The sequence below is a fragment of the Lycium ferocissimum genome, chromosome 7 (genome assembly GCF_029784015.1).
Source record: "Lycium ferocissimum isolate CSIRO_LF1 chromosome 7, AGI_CSIRO_Lferr_CH_V1, whole genome shotgun sequence".
In the NCBI taxonomy this organism is placed as follows: domain Eukaryota; kingdom Viridiplantae; phylum Streptophyta; class Magnoliopsida; order Solanales; family Solanaceae; genus Lycium; species Lycium ferocissimum.
The window spans coordinates 15,184,606-15,198,291 of NC_081348.1; the positions used below are offsets into that span (position 1 = coordinate 15,184,606).

The following is a 13,686-nucleotide window of genomic DNA, read 5'->3' on the forward strand; positions in this document are numbered from 1 at the left end:
AAAATAAAAATATATTAATTCCTTAAATTGAGTGATCAAATGAGCAATTAACTCCAAAATTGGGTCACCTTGTGTAAATAATTTCCGCGGGAATACCACCTTGCACTGGTAGTCTTTTATAAGTGATCTTACAAATTTTAGTGGAAAAAGAATCATCACAAATATCAAAATCTACTAGCATAACTTCTTTTAGTTTTACTAGCATATAATTGAAGCAAACATTTTTATATAGGATTTTCCAAATTATTAATCTCATTACTCTTGCCTATTCTTTGCCCTCATTGAAAGTGATCAAGATATTCATCTTGGATGATAATTGAATATTAAACCCAAAATTTAGAAAAAATATTAAGTATAATGTATAAACGGCTCAAATGGGCTTCACATATTTACTTTAGGAACACAAAGCCTTATTTTTGGATTCGTTGTTTGAGTTCAAATGCAAACTCATTGTTCAATTGGAACTCAAGAATTACTAGCTATTTTAAGAAAGGTGATATTGAGGCAGCACACAATCTGTTTGATGAAATGCCCCAAAAGAATATAGTAACTTGGAACTGTATGATATCTGGGTATGTCAGAAATGGGATGCTTGATGATGCTCAACTAATGTTTGACAAAATGCCGAGCAGAAATGTCGTTTCTTGGACAGCTTTGTTAAGTGGTTATGCGAAGAATGGGAATTTAGAAGTGGCGCGTCGTATGTTTGATGGAATGGATGATAAGAATGTGGTTTGTTGGAATTCAATGATCTCGGGGTATGTGAGCAATGGGAGAATAGAGGAAGGTAGAGCGTTGTTTGATGCAATGTCGATTAAGAATGATGTATCGTGGGCGATTATGATTGAAGGTTACTTACAGTATGGGGATGTGAGTGAAGCTGAGAGGTTGTTTAGTACAGCACCAGTGAAAAGTGTGCCGATTTGTAATGTTATGTTAGCAGGTTATGCTGCAATGGGGCGGACTGAGGATTCGTATAAGTTATTTGTGAGAATGGCTACGCGTGATGTGGCATCTTGGACTAGTATGATCACGTGTTTCTTAAGAGCCAGGGAGGTGGAGAAAGCTAGAAGTTTGTTTGACGACATGCCTGATAAGGATGTCGTGGCTTGGACTACCATGATTAAAGGATATTGTGAAAATAACAACGTGGAGGAGGCAAGAAAACTTTTTGCTGCAATGCCTCAAAAGGATATTATTGCATGGAATTCAATGCTAAGTGGTTATCTGCAGAATGGAAGACTGCTAGATGCTCTACACCTGTTTCAGACGATGCCATGGCGGAACACAGTATCATGGAATCTGATGTTGTCGGGTTTCATTCAACAAGATGATATAACTAGTGCTCGAGAGTTGTTTGAGCAGATGCCTAGAAAAGATCAAACCTCGTGGAACACTATCATTTCTGGATATCAAAATGAGGAAGCTTTGGTTTTATATGTCCATATGTTGCAAAATAATTACAAGCCAGATCAAATCACATTTTCCAATGTGGTCTCCTTATGTGGAGTTCTTGCTTTGTATGGTTGGGGAAGAGCTTTGCATGCTTGTGTAACAAAGAGTGGCTTTGAAAATGATACAATGATTATGAGTACATTCATATCCATGTATTCTAGGTGTGGATTTATAAATGAAGCTTCCTCACTTTTCAGAAATATGAAAAGACTAGACACAATAGCATGGAATGCCATGATTGTAGCACAAGCATGTCATGGTTCCGCTAAAGAAGCCCTCGATCTTTTTCCTTGTATGATTCAAGCTGGACATGAACCAGACCATGTAACTTTTCTTGGTGTCCTAACTGCTTGTGCTCATTCTGGATTAGCGGACGAGGGTTGGAGCTACTTTATATCAATGGAGAAAAGGTGGAAAATAATTCCTAAGGCTGAGCACTATAATTGCATGGTTGATCTCCTTGGGAGATCAGGGATGCTAGCTGAAGCCTTCGAGCTTGTCAAACAAATTCCTCATGATTTCCCTGCTCATACTCGGGAGACATTACTTAGTTGTTGTAGAGTCCACGAAAATTTTGATTTAAGTGATCTTGTAGCGCAGAAGCTTCTAACCCTTCAGCCTTCTAATACTGGAATATGTGTACAATTATCAAATATGTATTCTGCAAGAGGAATGTGGAAAGATGCAGCTCGTGTGAGAGCACTACTTAAAAAGCATGATTTGAAGAAAGAATTGGCATGTAGTTGGATTGAGATAAATGGTTGTATTTCACAGTTTGTTTCAAATGACAGATGTAATCCTAGAGGAACAGACATGTACAAAGCACTAGAAAGTCTTTCTGCACTAATTGAAGATAGTGGCATAGTAGCGCATTGGGGATGTTATTCAAAATTCGGTTCTTCTGAAGAATTTAATCTTCCCTAACATGTTTTTCCCTTCATTCCAGTCTATAAAAGTTTCAGAGTAGAATTTCTGGTTCCTTCTCGGTGAATCCCTCTGGGATTGAAAAATTATTCGCTAAAAAGCCCTTCAAAAAGGTTTTATGAAGTCTCATTGAGGGGTGGGTTCTTCAAACATCTCTAAATTGAATAGCTACGCGTGTGAATTTGTGCGCATGCATCAACTTATAGCTTCCCTTTCTTTGACAGATGTTGCTTGATATCTCTCACAGATGCCAGCCCAGTATGTGCTTCTATGAAGACCTGAAACCTAATGCTTGACGAAAGTACTCCTGTGATAGCCAGACTTGGGTGCAATTATTGGTGATAGCTCCGTGTCTTGGAAGGTAAGGTCAAAATTAAGCTCACTTACGAGAGCTAGATGAGAATATTGGATATAGTTGTGCCTGACAGAAGTGAAAATTGATTTAAGCTCTTGCAGATTATAGGGATAAAATTTCCAAGACCCTGGTTTAGAGGAACTTTTGAACGGGATACTAGTCAGTTTTCACATACAAGGTAGGAGATGTAGGGTAGGATACATATATATCTTTTGACTTATGAACTTGGTAAATTAAGCATAAAAAAAATACAGAAAACATATGTATATGTATATGTATATGTGTGTATGTGCATATATTGACGCGCGCCCACACACACATAATACGTTTACATGAACAAATATACACATATACTACATACACGTGTACACAGACTGAGAGCATATATTTATATACGCACATATACATGTTTATGTAGGAAAAATACATACTTTCCTCCTTTAACTGTCCAAAACTTCTTACACACCTAAACTTTGCAGGCAACCCTTTACCTCCCTGACTTTGCGGGCAACCCTTTACCTCCCTGATCTTGTTTGAAGTGAATCAATTACTCCCTTGAGTGATGACATGGCAGAAAAAGCGTAATAACTTTCTTGGAAGTGCATGAGAGGCCAAAAAAGTTTAATACTAGCGTCTTTTTTAAATAAGACACTACACAATTAATAATTGTTACTCTTAACTCTTTCCCGTCTTTTTCATCTTGAGGACTTAGCCATGGCAGGCTGGAAAACGCACCACCGCCATACATCCTCTTCGGCAAAAGAGATTTTCTCTCTTTCATACTTACTTTTGCCTACCTATCCTATATAATTCAATGTTTTGAAGTATCTCCACATAGAAATGAACAAGAGGACACGGGGTGGGGTAGAATGGAGTTTTCCGGATCGTCTTTTAAGGAAAAAATGGCAGAACTGATTTCTTTCAACCGAAATTTATGGGTTTCTGGGGAATTAAGATGATATGGCACCCGATAATGGAACATCAAAACATTGCTTAGCCTTATTAAAGCTGGAACAATGCCGTTCAATTTAACCTCATTAAGGCCCCATTTATTTTTATTAAGATTAAGATGTTTGAATCTGAATACATATCTGATTATTAAGATATTGTTTCCAAATCTGAACACTGAACAATTAAGACCGTTTGTTTTTTCAACGGAGGAATATGTGTAATTTATCTTTGTTTAAAAACTAGTAAATATAATATTCCAATATCTAATAATTAAATGTTATATCCGCAGATTTTTGGAGAAACTATTAATATATGGTGCTGTAAAAACTATTTGTTTGACGAAGCAAACTCTAAAATGTATGATTACCATTTATTTACCTTGTTTTTTTCCATAAATGAAAGTGACCAATTATTTAGGTGAATCAAATAACATAGATTGAAAAAGATATGAAGAAGAAGTATCACGATATTAAAAGTATGCACATAGATAGAGGTTGATAATTTACCCTATATTTCGTACTATTAGTTTTGTTATTTTTCTGTATTTTGTATTAATTTGGTTAAAACAAGTTGACCATTTCATTTTTCATAGACAACCTTCCGGTTTAAACGCTTTTCTTCTTTCCTGTTTGAAATTGTCCATCCTATTGTTTCTTTTTTGAATAGGTAACCAAAAAAAGGAAAAAAAGAAAAGAAAAAAGAGAGACCTTGATTGCATGATCTCCATTAGAGGAGGAGGAGGAGGAGGAAGAAATGAAGAATCTGAATGAGAGAAAAATGACGACAATGAAAAAAAAATAGAGAACATATTAGAGTAATTAGGGAGGGAGAAGGGAAACGAAAAGAAACGACGGAAAGGAAATATAGGCGGATTGTTTTTTAGAGATATAAAAGGGAAAAGATTTGAAGAGGGACAATGGAGGAGAGGGAGGGGGATTTGAGGGTTCCTCTGATCTCTTCCTTGTTCTGTCTTTGTGTATTAACTGGTGGTGTCCTCCTTGTTCTTTACCTTTTCGTGCCAGATCACTCTCAGCCATGGTTTCCTGCTGCAGGATTGATCTTGGTTGGTTCTCCCTACATATTTTGGCTCCTGACTTACTTCTACACCTGCTTGAAACGCTGCTGTTTTGGCGATGACAGCAGTGTTGACAACCGCCAGATTTCTAGGCGGACCTCAAGGGCTTCTACGCTGGGGAAATCTGGGGTGGCCAGAACTGATTCCAAGGCAAATTCTGTTACTTCTAATAACAGTAACATCAATGATGGTAAACAAGCAAGTGGCCACAGCCAACAAGATGGAGGAGATGCATCGTCCACCAATTCTGCAAAGGAAATTGAGATGCCTTTAGCCGTATCAGTTGCTTCTTCATGAAGTGAATACTAATCGAGTATATGAAGAAATGATCAGGCGAGATGGATTGATAAATGGCTGTATTATGCATGAGCCTAAAGCATGAAAGAGATATTTGGATTGCAGATATTATATATAATTGAAGGATCATGTCATCATTCAGGAGCTGTTTAAGGATGGTGAAGATTGCGTGTGAATGGTGAATGTAAGTAGAAATAGCACAAAGAGACGTTTAACTTGTCTTAGCATTTACGAAAATTTAACCCCCAAAAAAAAAAAAAAATTGCTCTTCTTGTTTCCTAGGCATTCTCTCTCTTATTTCCTATTATTTCTTCCTCTCCTCCCCCAACTTTTCTTAATTTGTGTTGAAACTTCAATTTCAGCCCAATACAGCATTCTTCCTTGAAGAGATAACGAAGAATGAACGAGAAATTTGACATATAGTACACCCTTCTTGTTTTATATATCTCAGAATCTTTATTTGGTCGGTCAGTCTATGTGGTCAATTGGTGCGAAGAATTAGAATTTGACTTATGAATTAAAGAGATTTTGTAGCAAGGCAGTAGTTTGCACAATCTTTTGAATAATTTGTTAAGATTGGGAGGCATACAAGGAACAGCTGAAAAAAAAAAAAAAACAGAATTAAATGTCAGTAAGTGAGCCCTTATATTCCAAGTGTTTGTCCTACCTGCATTGTTTGCATGAGAAGTAAAACACAACTAGGGTAAAAATTATAATTTAAATCCAAAGAGTTTATTATGGGGAAAAATACAAATAGTTTTAACTTTTATAAATTGACAGTGTATAGATATTTTATACAACGAGGTCACCTAAAAGATAAATACACGATTGTCTATAAAAAGTGAGGCAGGTAACCCTACTATAACAATTTAAACTCAAATGAGTATAAAAGAGGTTAAATTCCTTTTATTTCTTAGAATAACTTCCTTTTTATTCTTCATGAAAAGATGCTCATATTTGGTATTTTCACGCTCCTTAAGCTAACAGTCCATAACGTTTTTCTGTCTTATCACTTTCAGAGCTATCAACAAACTTTATTGACTATTGGCTCTACTAAAATCTGTAAAATATGTAATAGCCTTTTCATTAGCAAGTGGACTGCTTATTTTACCGCCAACATTCGATATCTTACGATCTCTTGTCAATGTTTCTGCACTGTGACGGAGGTATTTCACCTAAGGAATTTAACATCTATTAAATATAACCTTATATATACCATGTGATTTTTCGGTGAAGGGGTTCGGATAACTTCTACACCACCTAGCTCCGCCCCTGTTTCTTTATGATAGAATATATATCAAAGCATCTTTAACAACAGTGATATGTACAAGAGATGGAAGATTATTTCACTAAACTACAAAGACGGTTTCCTTCTTTTACCATATTTATCACCTAATGGTGGAATGTAGTGTTAAAAAAAGTAATTATAATATCTCAAAAAGAAGTATTCATATTAATGTGCAAATTCATTTCTTAATACCCTGTTACCTTACAATCCTAAAAGTACTATTGAAATCATAACAGTCCCTTTACTATTCTTTAACCATCAGTTTTTAGTCTTGAATATGGCTTTTACTATATCATAATGTTTGATACGTTTGAGGTCCAATACTTACTGCCATTAACTTTTTATTAACGTTGGGACATTAATTCTTATTAACGTTGGAGGCTATTCAGCCATCTTTAATCCTCCTAACCGTTGCTTTGGCTATGAGACTCTATCCTCATTTTGAGTTCTCTTCACCTATATATACTTATCCTATATTTTTGGTGAAAGATACATCTAGAGAAATTCTTCTTCCCAAATTATGTTGTGCTGGGTTTTCTTTTGTTAATCTTTGTTAGATTCTGGCTCCTAGTTTTATACTAGAAGAGCTTGTTGAATCCTGGGGATACACCCATACCGGGTGAAATATCAGACAGTGTCTTAATTGAAACGCCTCAAGCTATGTGAATTCGTTAAAGTGGTCGTGATCGAGTATTTTCCGTAAGATTTCCAACAATCTTAAGGATATTTCGTTCTCTAATCTTACGGAGAATCTAGTTGACGATATCCAAATCACTGTTCTAATTGGCCATCCAAAGGTATAGAGGTTTTTCACTCATTTTGATTCTTCACAGAAGTTAAAGGTATGTTTCGATTACATTTTTCGAAAATCTTTAGAAGCCCGAGATAATGAATTTAAATTGTTTTCAATTATAAACTAGTTTGAGTGTATGGATTTGTGTATCACCACTGTATGTGATCGTTGATGCTTTGAACATGAAAGAGTGAATAATTTACCATGAAAGAGTGAATAATTTACTATGGTCTTTGATTCTATTTTCATGTGTGTCATTATTTTTTTATTTTTTTTTTTAAAAAACAGTTATATGAGTTAGTATACTGCTTATAGCCAACTTTTTGTGTTATGAATACCATTCTACTTAAAGACTATTATATCTAGTTTTACTTTCTTGGTGGATATGTAAAATTCGCTTTTCGTGGATACAAGACAAAGTTATCCCCCAACCTTAAAGTTTTTAAAAATGTGGGGGTCACAATGTTTTATTAAAATTATGTCGAGAGATTATTTAGAAGTGATAATATTTCACATGGTCTTACTACTCAAAATATTTTTGAAATAAATTTGATTCATTATCCATTCATAGAGTAAACGAATTGTATGTTTGACGAGTGGTAACTAACACCATATGATTTTGTGAACTACTGAGTGCAAATGTTGAACGAATGCATAACAAACGCATGCATGTTGATTATCTATTTTGTGAACTACTGAGTGCAAATGTTGAACGAATGCATAACAAATGCATGCATGTTGATTATCCTAAAAGTAAACTGGAAAAATCATCTTGTGAATTGTGAAAAAAAGTTATTCTCATAGACTGAAATATTTAAAAGTGTGCAGGTCTCGTGCTAATGTTATGCTGCTCAATTTTGAAAAGAAAAAGAATATCTGAGAGGTACCAAAATTATGGTATTAAACATAGTGAATTTTTGGAGTTGGTTGGTGATGAGGCTAAGTGGTTAAGAGACCTCTTAGTGAGTATTTCAATGGGAATAAAGCCAACATATATCGTGTCTATACATTGTGGTTGCCAAGCAACAATAGTTGTAGTGAGAAAATAAATATTTCATGGGCAAAACTAGACACACTCGGTTGAGAAATAAAGTGATAAGACAGCTGTTGTGAGATAGAATTATTTACGTAAATAAATTATGTGAAGTTAGAGGTGAACTTGATCAATTCACGGACTATAAGAAACATCGAGGGGAATGAGATTTTTAAGTCAATTTGAGAAGATCAACAATGATGGTAACCCAATCTATGTGATTGGAGATCTCATGAATTAGGTTCATATGGGTAGTAACAAGTCATTAGTTGATCAAGTGTGCACTATAAAATTATATCCGTTCCTATGGTATGTGAATATAGTGCAGTTCTGCAAGGCAAAGTGAGGCTGAGTTATAAACTCTTAATCCATTACCATATCCTTTATAAGTAGTGTATTGCTCTGCAGAGTACACTTGATGGGTGGACCTATATGAGCGTGGAGTGCTGCCGCTCCTATGAAATTGTGACGGATTTCTAGAGCACTCATGAATACTAGGACACGTGCATGGTCTCTTAGCGCAAAACCGTGATCACGACAAAGATTGTGCGAGTATAATGTGATAGAATAAGACAATGTGCTTACAAAAGAATTATTTGTTCATAGAAGTTTTAAACTTCACCAATTATTCTGTGGGTATTATCTTATTTTATCTAGGTTTGGTTCATATTCTACGAGACACCAAATTCGACGCATTGTACTCATATGTGAAAACCCAACAAAACTTCTTATTTCTTTCTATTCCTTAATATTCTTTTTGAGATATTGTGGGGGATTGTTAAAAAGAGTAATTATAATATCTCAAAAAAGACCCGCAAGGGTGGCTCAGTTGGTTGAGCATGGGGCTTTCATAATGGAGGTCTCAGGTTCGAAACCCCCTGCCAACGACGAGGGGGATTTGCCTTCCGGTCGAGCTTCGTCGCACGGGGCTTGCCTAGTGCGGGTTACCTCTTCTTTGTGGTTTGCGGCTATTGCACAGGAGCTGGGTTTACCCTGTGCGCACCCAAAGGGTAGCGGCTGCGGGTTCCCATGTCATAAAAAAAAAAAAAAAAATCTCAAAAAAGAAGTATTCATATTAATGTGCAAATTCATGTCTTAATACCCTGTTACCTTACAATCCTAAAAGTACTATTGAAATCATAACAGTACCTTTACTATTCTTTAACCATCAGATTTTAGCCTTGAATATGGCTTTTACTATATCATAATGTTTGATACGTTTGAGGTCCAATACTTACTGCCATTAACTTTTTATTAACGTTGGGACATTAATTCTTATTAACGTTGGAGGCTATTCAACCATCTTTAATCCTCCTAACCGTTGCTTTGGCTATGAGACACTATTCTCATTTTGAGTTCTCTTCACCTATATATACTTATCCTATATTTTTGGTGAAAGATACATCTAGAGAAATTCTTCCTCCCAAATTATGTTGTGCTGGGTTTTTTTCTTTGTTAATTTTGTTAAATTTTCCTAGTTTTATACTTAGAAGAGCTTGTTGAATCCTAGGGGATACACCATATCTTTAGGGTGAAATATCTTTAAGGACAGTGTCTTAATTGACATGCCTCAAGCTATGTGAATTCGGTAAAGTGGTCGTGATCGAGTATTTTCCGTAAGATTTTCAATATGTAGAGTCCCCCAAATCCCAATAATAGCATTTATTGCCCTGCTTCCTGTTGAATTATGCTACCTTCTCACTTAAAAATCTAAAATTGTCAGACAAAACACACTTTTATATGTTTAATCATGTCTTCAACATACAACTCTCATGCCCAGACCTAATTCTTTTTTACAGGCCAAACATGTAAATACTGTTTCATGTCATGCATAGAGGATTTTAAGGAACTTAAGTACACTCTTAACTGCTAGAACTATACATATTGTACCATTCTATGATGGAAAAGTGAACAAGAAAGTTGACCCAACTAGCTAGCAAAGGGGAAATTGTGACCTCCCACAGAATAGCTGCAACTGTTGATTTGCACTTGCATTACTAGTGACACTATATGCCAGAGCCGCCAGACCATGACAACATTCGAAATTAAACCAAACATTGCAAAATTAATTATTGCTACGATCATTGCCTACTTTTTTTTTTTAAACGGCGGTTAGGTTTTAAAAAGGAAAGAATATGACGTCATAAAGAATTATATTACAGGATATGACGTACCATTGTGATTTTTTGTTGAGATTCCATGACATCATATTTTAAAAAATTTAGGAGAAGATTGACGATTCCCAGTACTAAAAAAGACATCATATTTTAAAAAATTTAGGAGAAGATTGACGATTCCCAGTACTAAAAAGTGACGCTACTGCCAATTAAGAAATGACAAAAGGTTCACTTTGTTTCAAGATACACAGGGTGCCGTTTGGACATGATTTGAAATCGTGATATGAAATCAGTGATTTGAAATTATAATGATTTGAAGTTGAAGTTTTGTTTGGACATGCAATTTAGATTTCTTTAGTCGTATTTTTTTCTCATATAGATAAAAACCCCACAAATTGTGAAAACCATCAAAATTTTCCCAATTCTAATATAATCCTCCCACATAGTTGGTAAGAGTAAATTTGTTACAAAAATATTATCAACTTGCAGATCTTTTAATATTTGATATAAATAGTTGGTAAACATGGTTGGTGGATATATCTACCAACTTATGGGTATGTTTTTATAAAATATAAACTTATGGGTCAAGTTTTACATTTAAAAAATTTGAAATCATGATTTGAAATCTCAAATCATGCCTTTTTGGATGATTTAGGATTTGAAATCATGATATGAAGTTGAAGTTGAAATTTTGTGCAAATTGCATAAACAAACGCCAATTTGAAATCACAATATGAAATCATGTCCAAACGCGTAATAGGAGTATATAATTACATCCTATCAATTTATTTATTTATTACAGAAAAAGTAAAAAGGATTGAAGTACAATTTCGAAGAGAAAAAAGAAGGGCGCTTTTGGCCCAAAAAAAAAAAAAAAAAAAAAAGAAAGAAAGAAAAACCAGGAAATGAGAACGAAGACGTGATTGACTAGCTCATCAAACTCAAATTGATGCCAAATTGCAACTTACATAGGGTACCTTTAGAATGAAAAAAAGTTACTCATACACGCGTCCGCAACTTAATTGACCCAAAAACTAAGCAAGTGAACCAAAATACCCATTAAAAAAAGAAGAAGTTACATTACTACCTTTTGCGCAGGATAAAAGGACTTAACTGTTAAGTCCTTTTGCGAAGGAAATTCATGCGCAATAGGGGTTAATTATTTACAACACTATGCTCGTTTTTGACTGCTTTATATGACACACTTATATTGCGCAACATTTTGACCGCAAAATATGACACACCTATATAACGGAACGTTTATATAACTCTTTTGGTTAAGAACTTTTGTATAACTCATTCGGTTAAAAAAACTCACATTTTAAAAATGCCTAATTCAAGATGCTTCATTAAAAAAAAAAAAATACATCATTCATTACAAGAAGAAAATACTTAAGATTCATAATTCAAGACAATTCGAATACATCAAGTAGAATTAAAATACATTCATAAAATGATGAGATTCTTCAACCACGAGAGACTCTTCCACTACGAGAGGTTCTTCCACCACCAGAGGTACTTGCACCACCATGGCCCCGTAGGTTACACAAACGCTTATCATGGCCAAACTCCTTACACGTCGAGCACTTTCGAGAGTATGTCCTCTCCGGAACATTCATTTGATTGGGAATCCGAGTTCGTGTGTTAACACGCAATTTACGGATATACTCTTTATTAGCAATCATTGAAAATGGCTCATTTGGCCAATAGGCCTGATCACCAAGTGGGTAGAAACTACCGGCATACGCTTTGAGATAGCTTTTGACGTTGTATTCTTATGCCACATAATTTAATTCCCTTTTTCTAATTGCCTCGAAATACGTGATGACATGAGAATACGACATGTGGTATGATTGCCACTTACTATAACTACATGTTCTCGTCATCTCATAAGCGGTATGAATGTTGCCTCCCCGACCTTGGTAATAACCTGTCCTGACTTCAAACACGTATTTCGAATAGTTATCTCTACCGTCTTGTGTAGCTCACATTTTTTCCTATGATGCTCGAACATTTTTACGATTATTTTGCATCCATTTCCCATTTGCTAATATGGCTTTGGTCATCTTGTTCTAGCCACAAACCGCCCCGCACTTGTTGTAAGTCGTTCTCACCATTGCGGAACGGACGTACCCCCCGCATTTTAGCAAACCATTGAATGATTTCGAGCTGTTTGTTGTTAGCATCCCCCATCTCCTGCCTTCATCCGCATGTAATGTCCATTTGTCAATGTCGATTGCCTTCAACCAAACATATGCTTCCGACTTCACTGCCTTGATCATCTCTATCCGCGCTAGAAACTTTTTTTCTTTATGCTCTATTGCAGCCGCCCACATCAATTTTTTTAGTGTGCTGTTTTTAAAGGCTGTTTGAAAATTTGCCTTTATCTGCCTTAAACAAAAGTGATGGTAAGCAAAAGGAGGTTTCCACCCTGCCAAATGTCAAATAGTAGAAATGTAGATTGGTCGGTATTCCTTCCAAATGATTCGAATAGCAGTGGTGGTGAAAGTTCAAATCATAGCAGCTATTCCGATGAATCGAGTTATCTTGATAACAATGAATTCAAGATAGACGATTTGAAACGCCACCTTCTTACAGAGCATAATGATGATTTTTGCAATGTGAAATATTCAGATCCACGAGAATATTGTTGCGGGTTACACCGAGAATGTCCATATCGGCATGCCGAATCAGGACGTCTTGTTCGTGACTTGAAAAATCTCAAAGCTCAAATCCCAACAAGGTTCTCAATGACCATGCCTTGAACTGATCCACATTCTTGTGAGATTGCCATACAAAGGATTAGAAAAGAAAATAACGGAATGCTAGCAAGACATTGTAGATTTTACATGCTAAAGTTGGCCGAAGAACAAGCCTCATTAACCGGTAGAGAACTAACATCTACAGAAAGAAGATATGTCTTAAGAAACCCAAAATATTATTCTGAGGACGATATTGAGAACTTCTATTGCGATGATAATTAGGGGTTATTTTTGGTTCACTTGCTTAGTTTATGTGTCATTTAAGTTAGGACTCATGATTTAGTTTGTATTTTTAATTTATGATGAAGTCATCAATTTGAAGAAAATTAGTATGTTTTTTTAATTTGCTTTGATTGTTATAGTCTATTATTAATTTATATAAGCTTCGTAGAGTTAATAATACATAAAAAGTTCAACAATTCACAATTTTAAAGAAAACACAAATAAATTAGTACATAAAAGGTGCGATTACATAATACATGAAAACGTACAACTAATAAAAACAAAATACATAAAAATAACAAAAATACACATAGAAATAATAAAACAACAACAAGATAGCACAAATAATCTTCCAAAATTTCGCTTTTTCTTTCAAAGCATTTTTCTCGTGTTGAGTTTCTGGTTACCTTAAAA

The 13,686-nt window shown here is 35.1% G+C and overlaps 2 protein-coding genes across 4 annotated transcripts; both read left to right on the plus strand.

The window, feature by feature from the left end:
• Positions 1–21: 21 nt before the first annotated feature.
• LOC132063496 (pentatricopeptide repeat-containing protein At4g02750-like) lies at positions 22–4,873 on the plus strand. Of its 3 annotated transcripts, none has more exons than XM_059456051.1 (4): positions 22–2,515; positions 2,604–2,740; positions 2,836–2,912; positions 4,738–4,872. In XM_059456051.1, the coding sequence occupies exon 1, from the start codon at positions 358–360 to the stop codon at positions 2,377–2,379; it is 2,022 nt and encodes a 673-aa protein (XP_059312034.1). In that variant the 5' UTR covers positions 22–357; the 3' UTR covers positions 2,380–2,515; positions 2,604–2,740; positions 2,836–2,912; positions 4,738–4,872. The 3 variants fall into 3 exon arrangements, with proteins under 3 accessions (XP_059312034.1, XP_059312036.1, XP_059312035.1); XM_059456053.1 differs by having other exon boundaries at positions 2,627–2,740; XM_059456052.1 differs by lacking the exon at positions 2,836–2,912 and having other exon boundaries at positions 4,738–4,873.
• LOC132063502 (uncharacterized) lies at positions 3,269–5,645 on the plus strand. Its single transcript, XM_059456058.1, has one exon. The coding sequence runs from the start codon at positions 4,602–4,604 to the stop codon at positions 5,055–5,057; it is 456 nt and encodes a 151-aa protein (XP_059312041.1). The 5' UTR covers positions 3,269–4,601; the 3' UTR covers positions 5,058–5,645.
• The last annotated feature ends 8,041 nt before the right edge of the window (positions 5,646–13,686 follow it).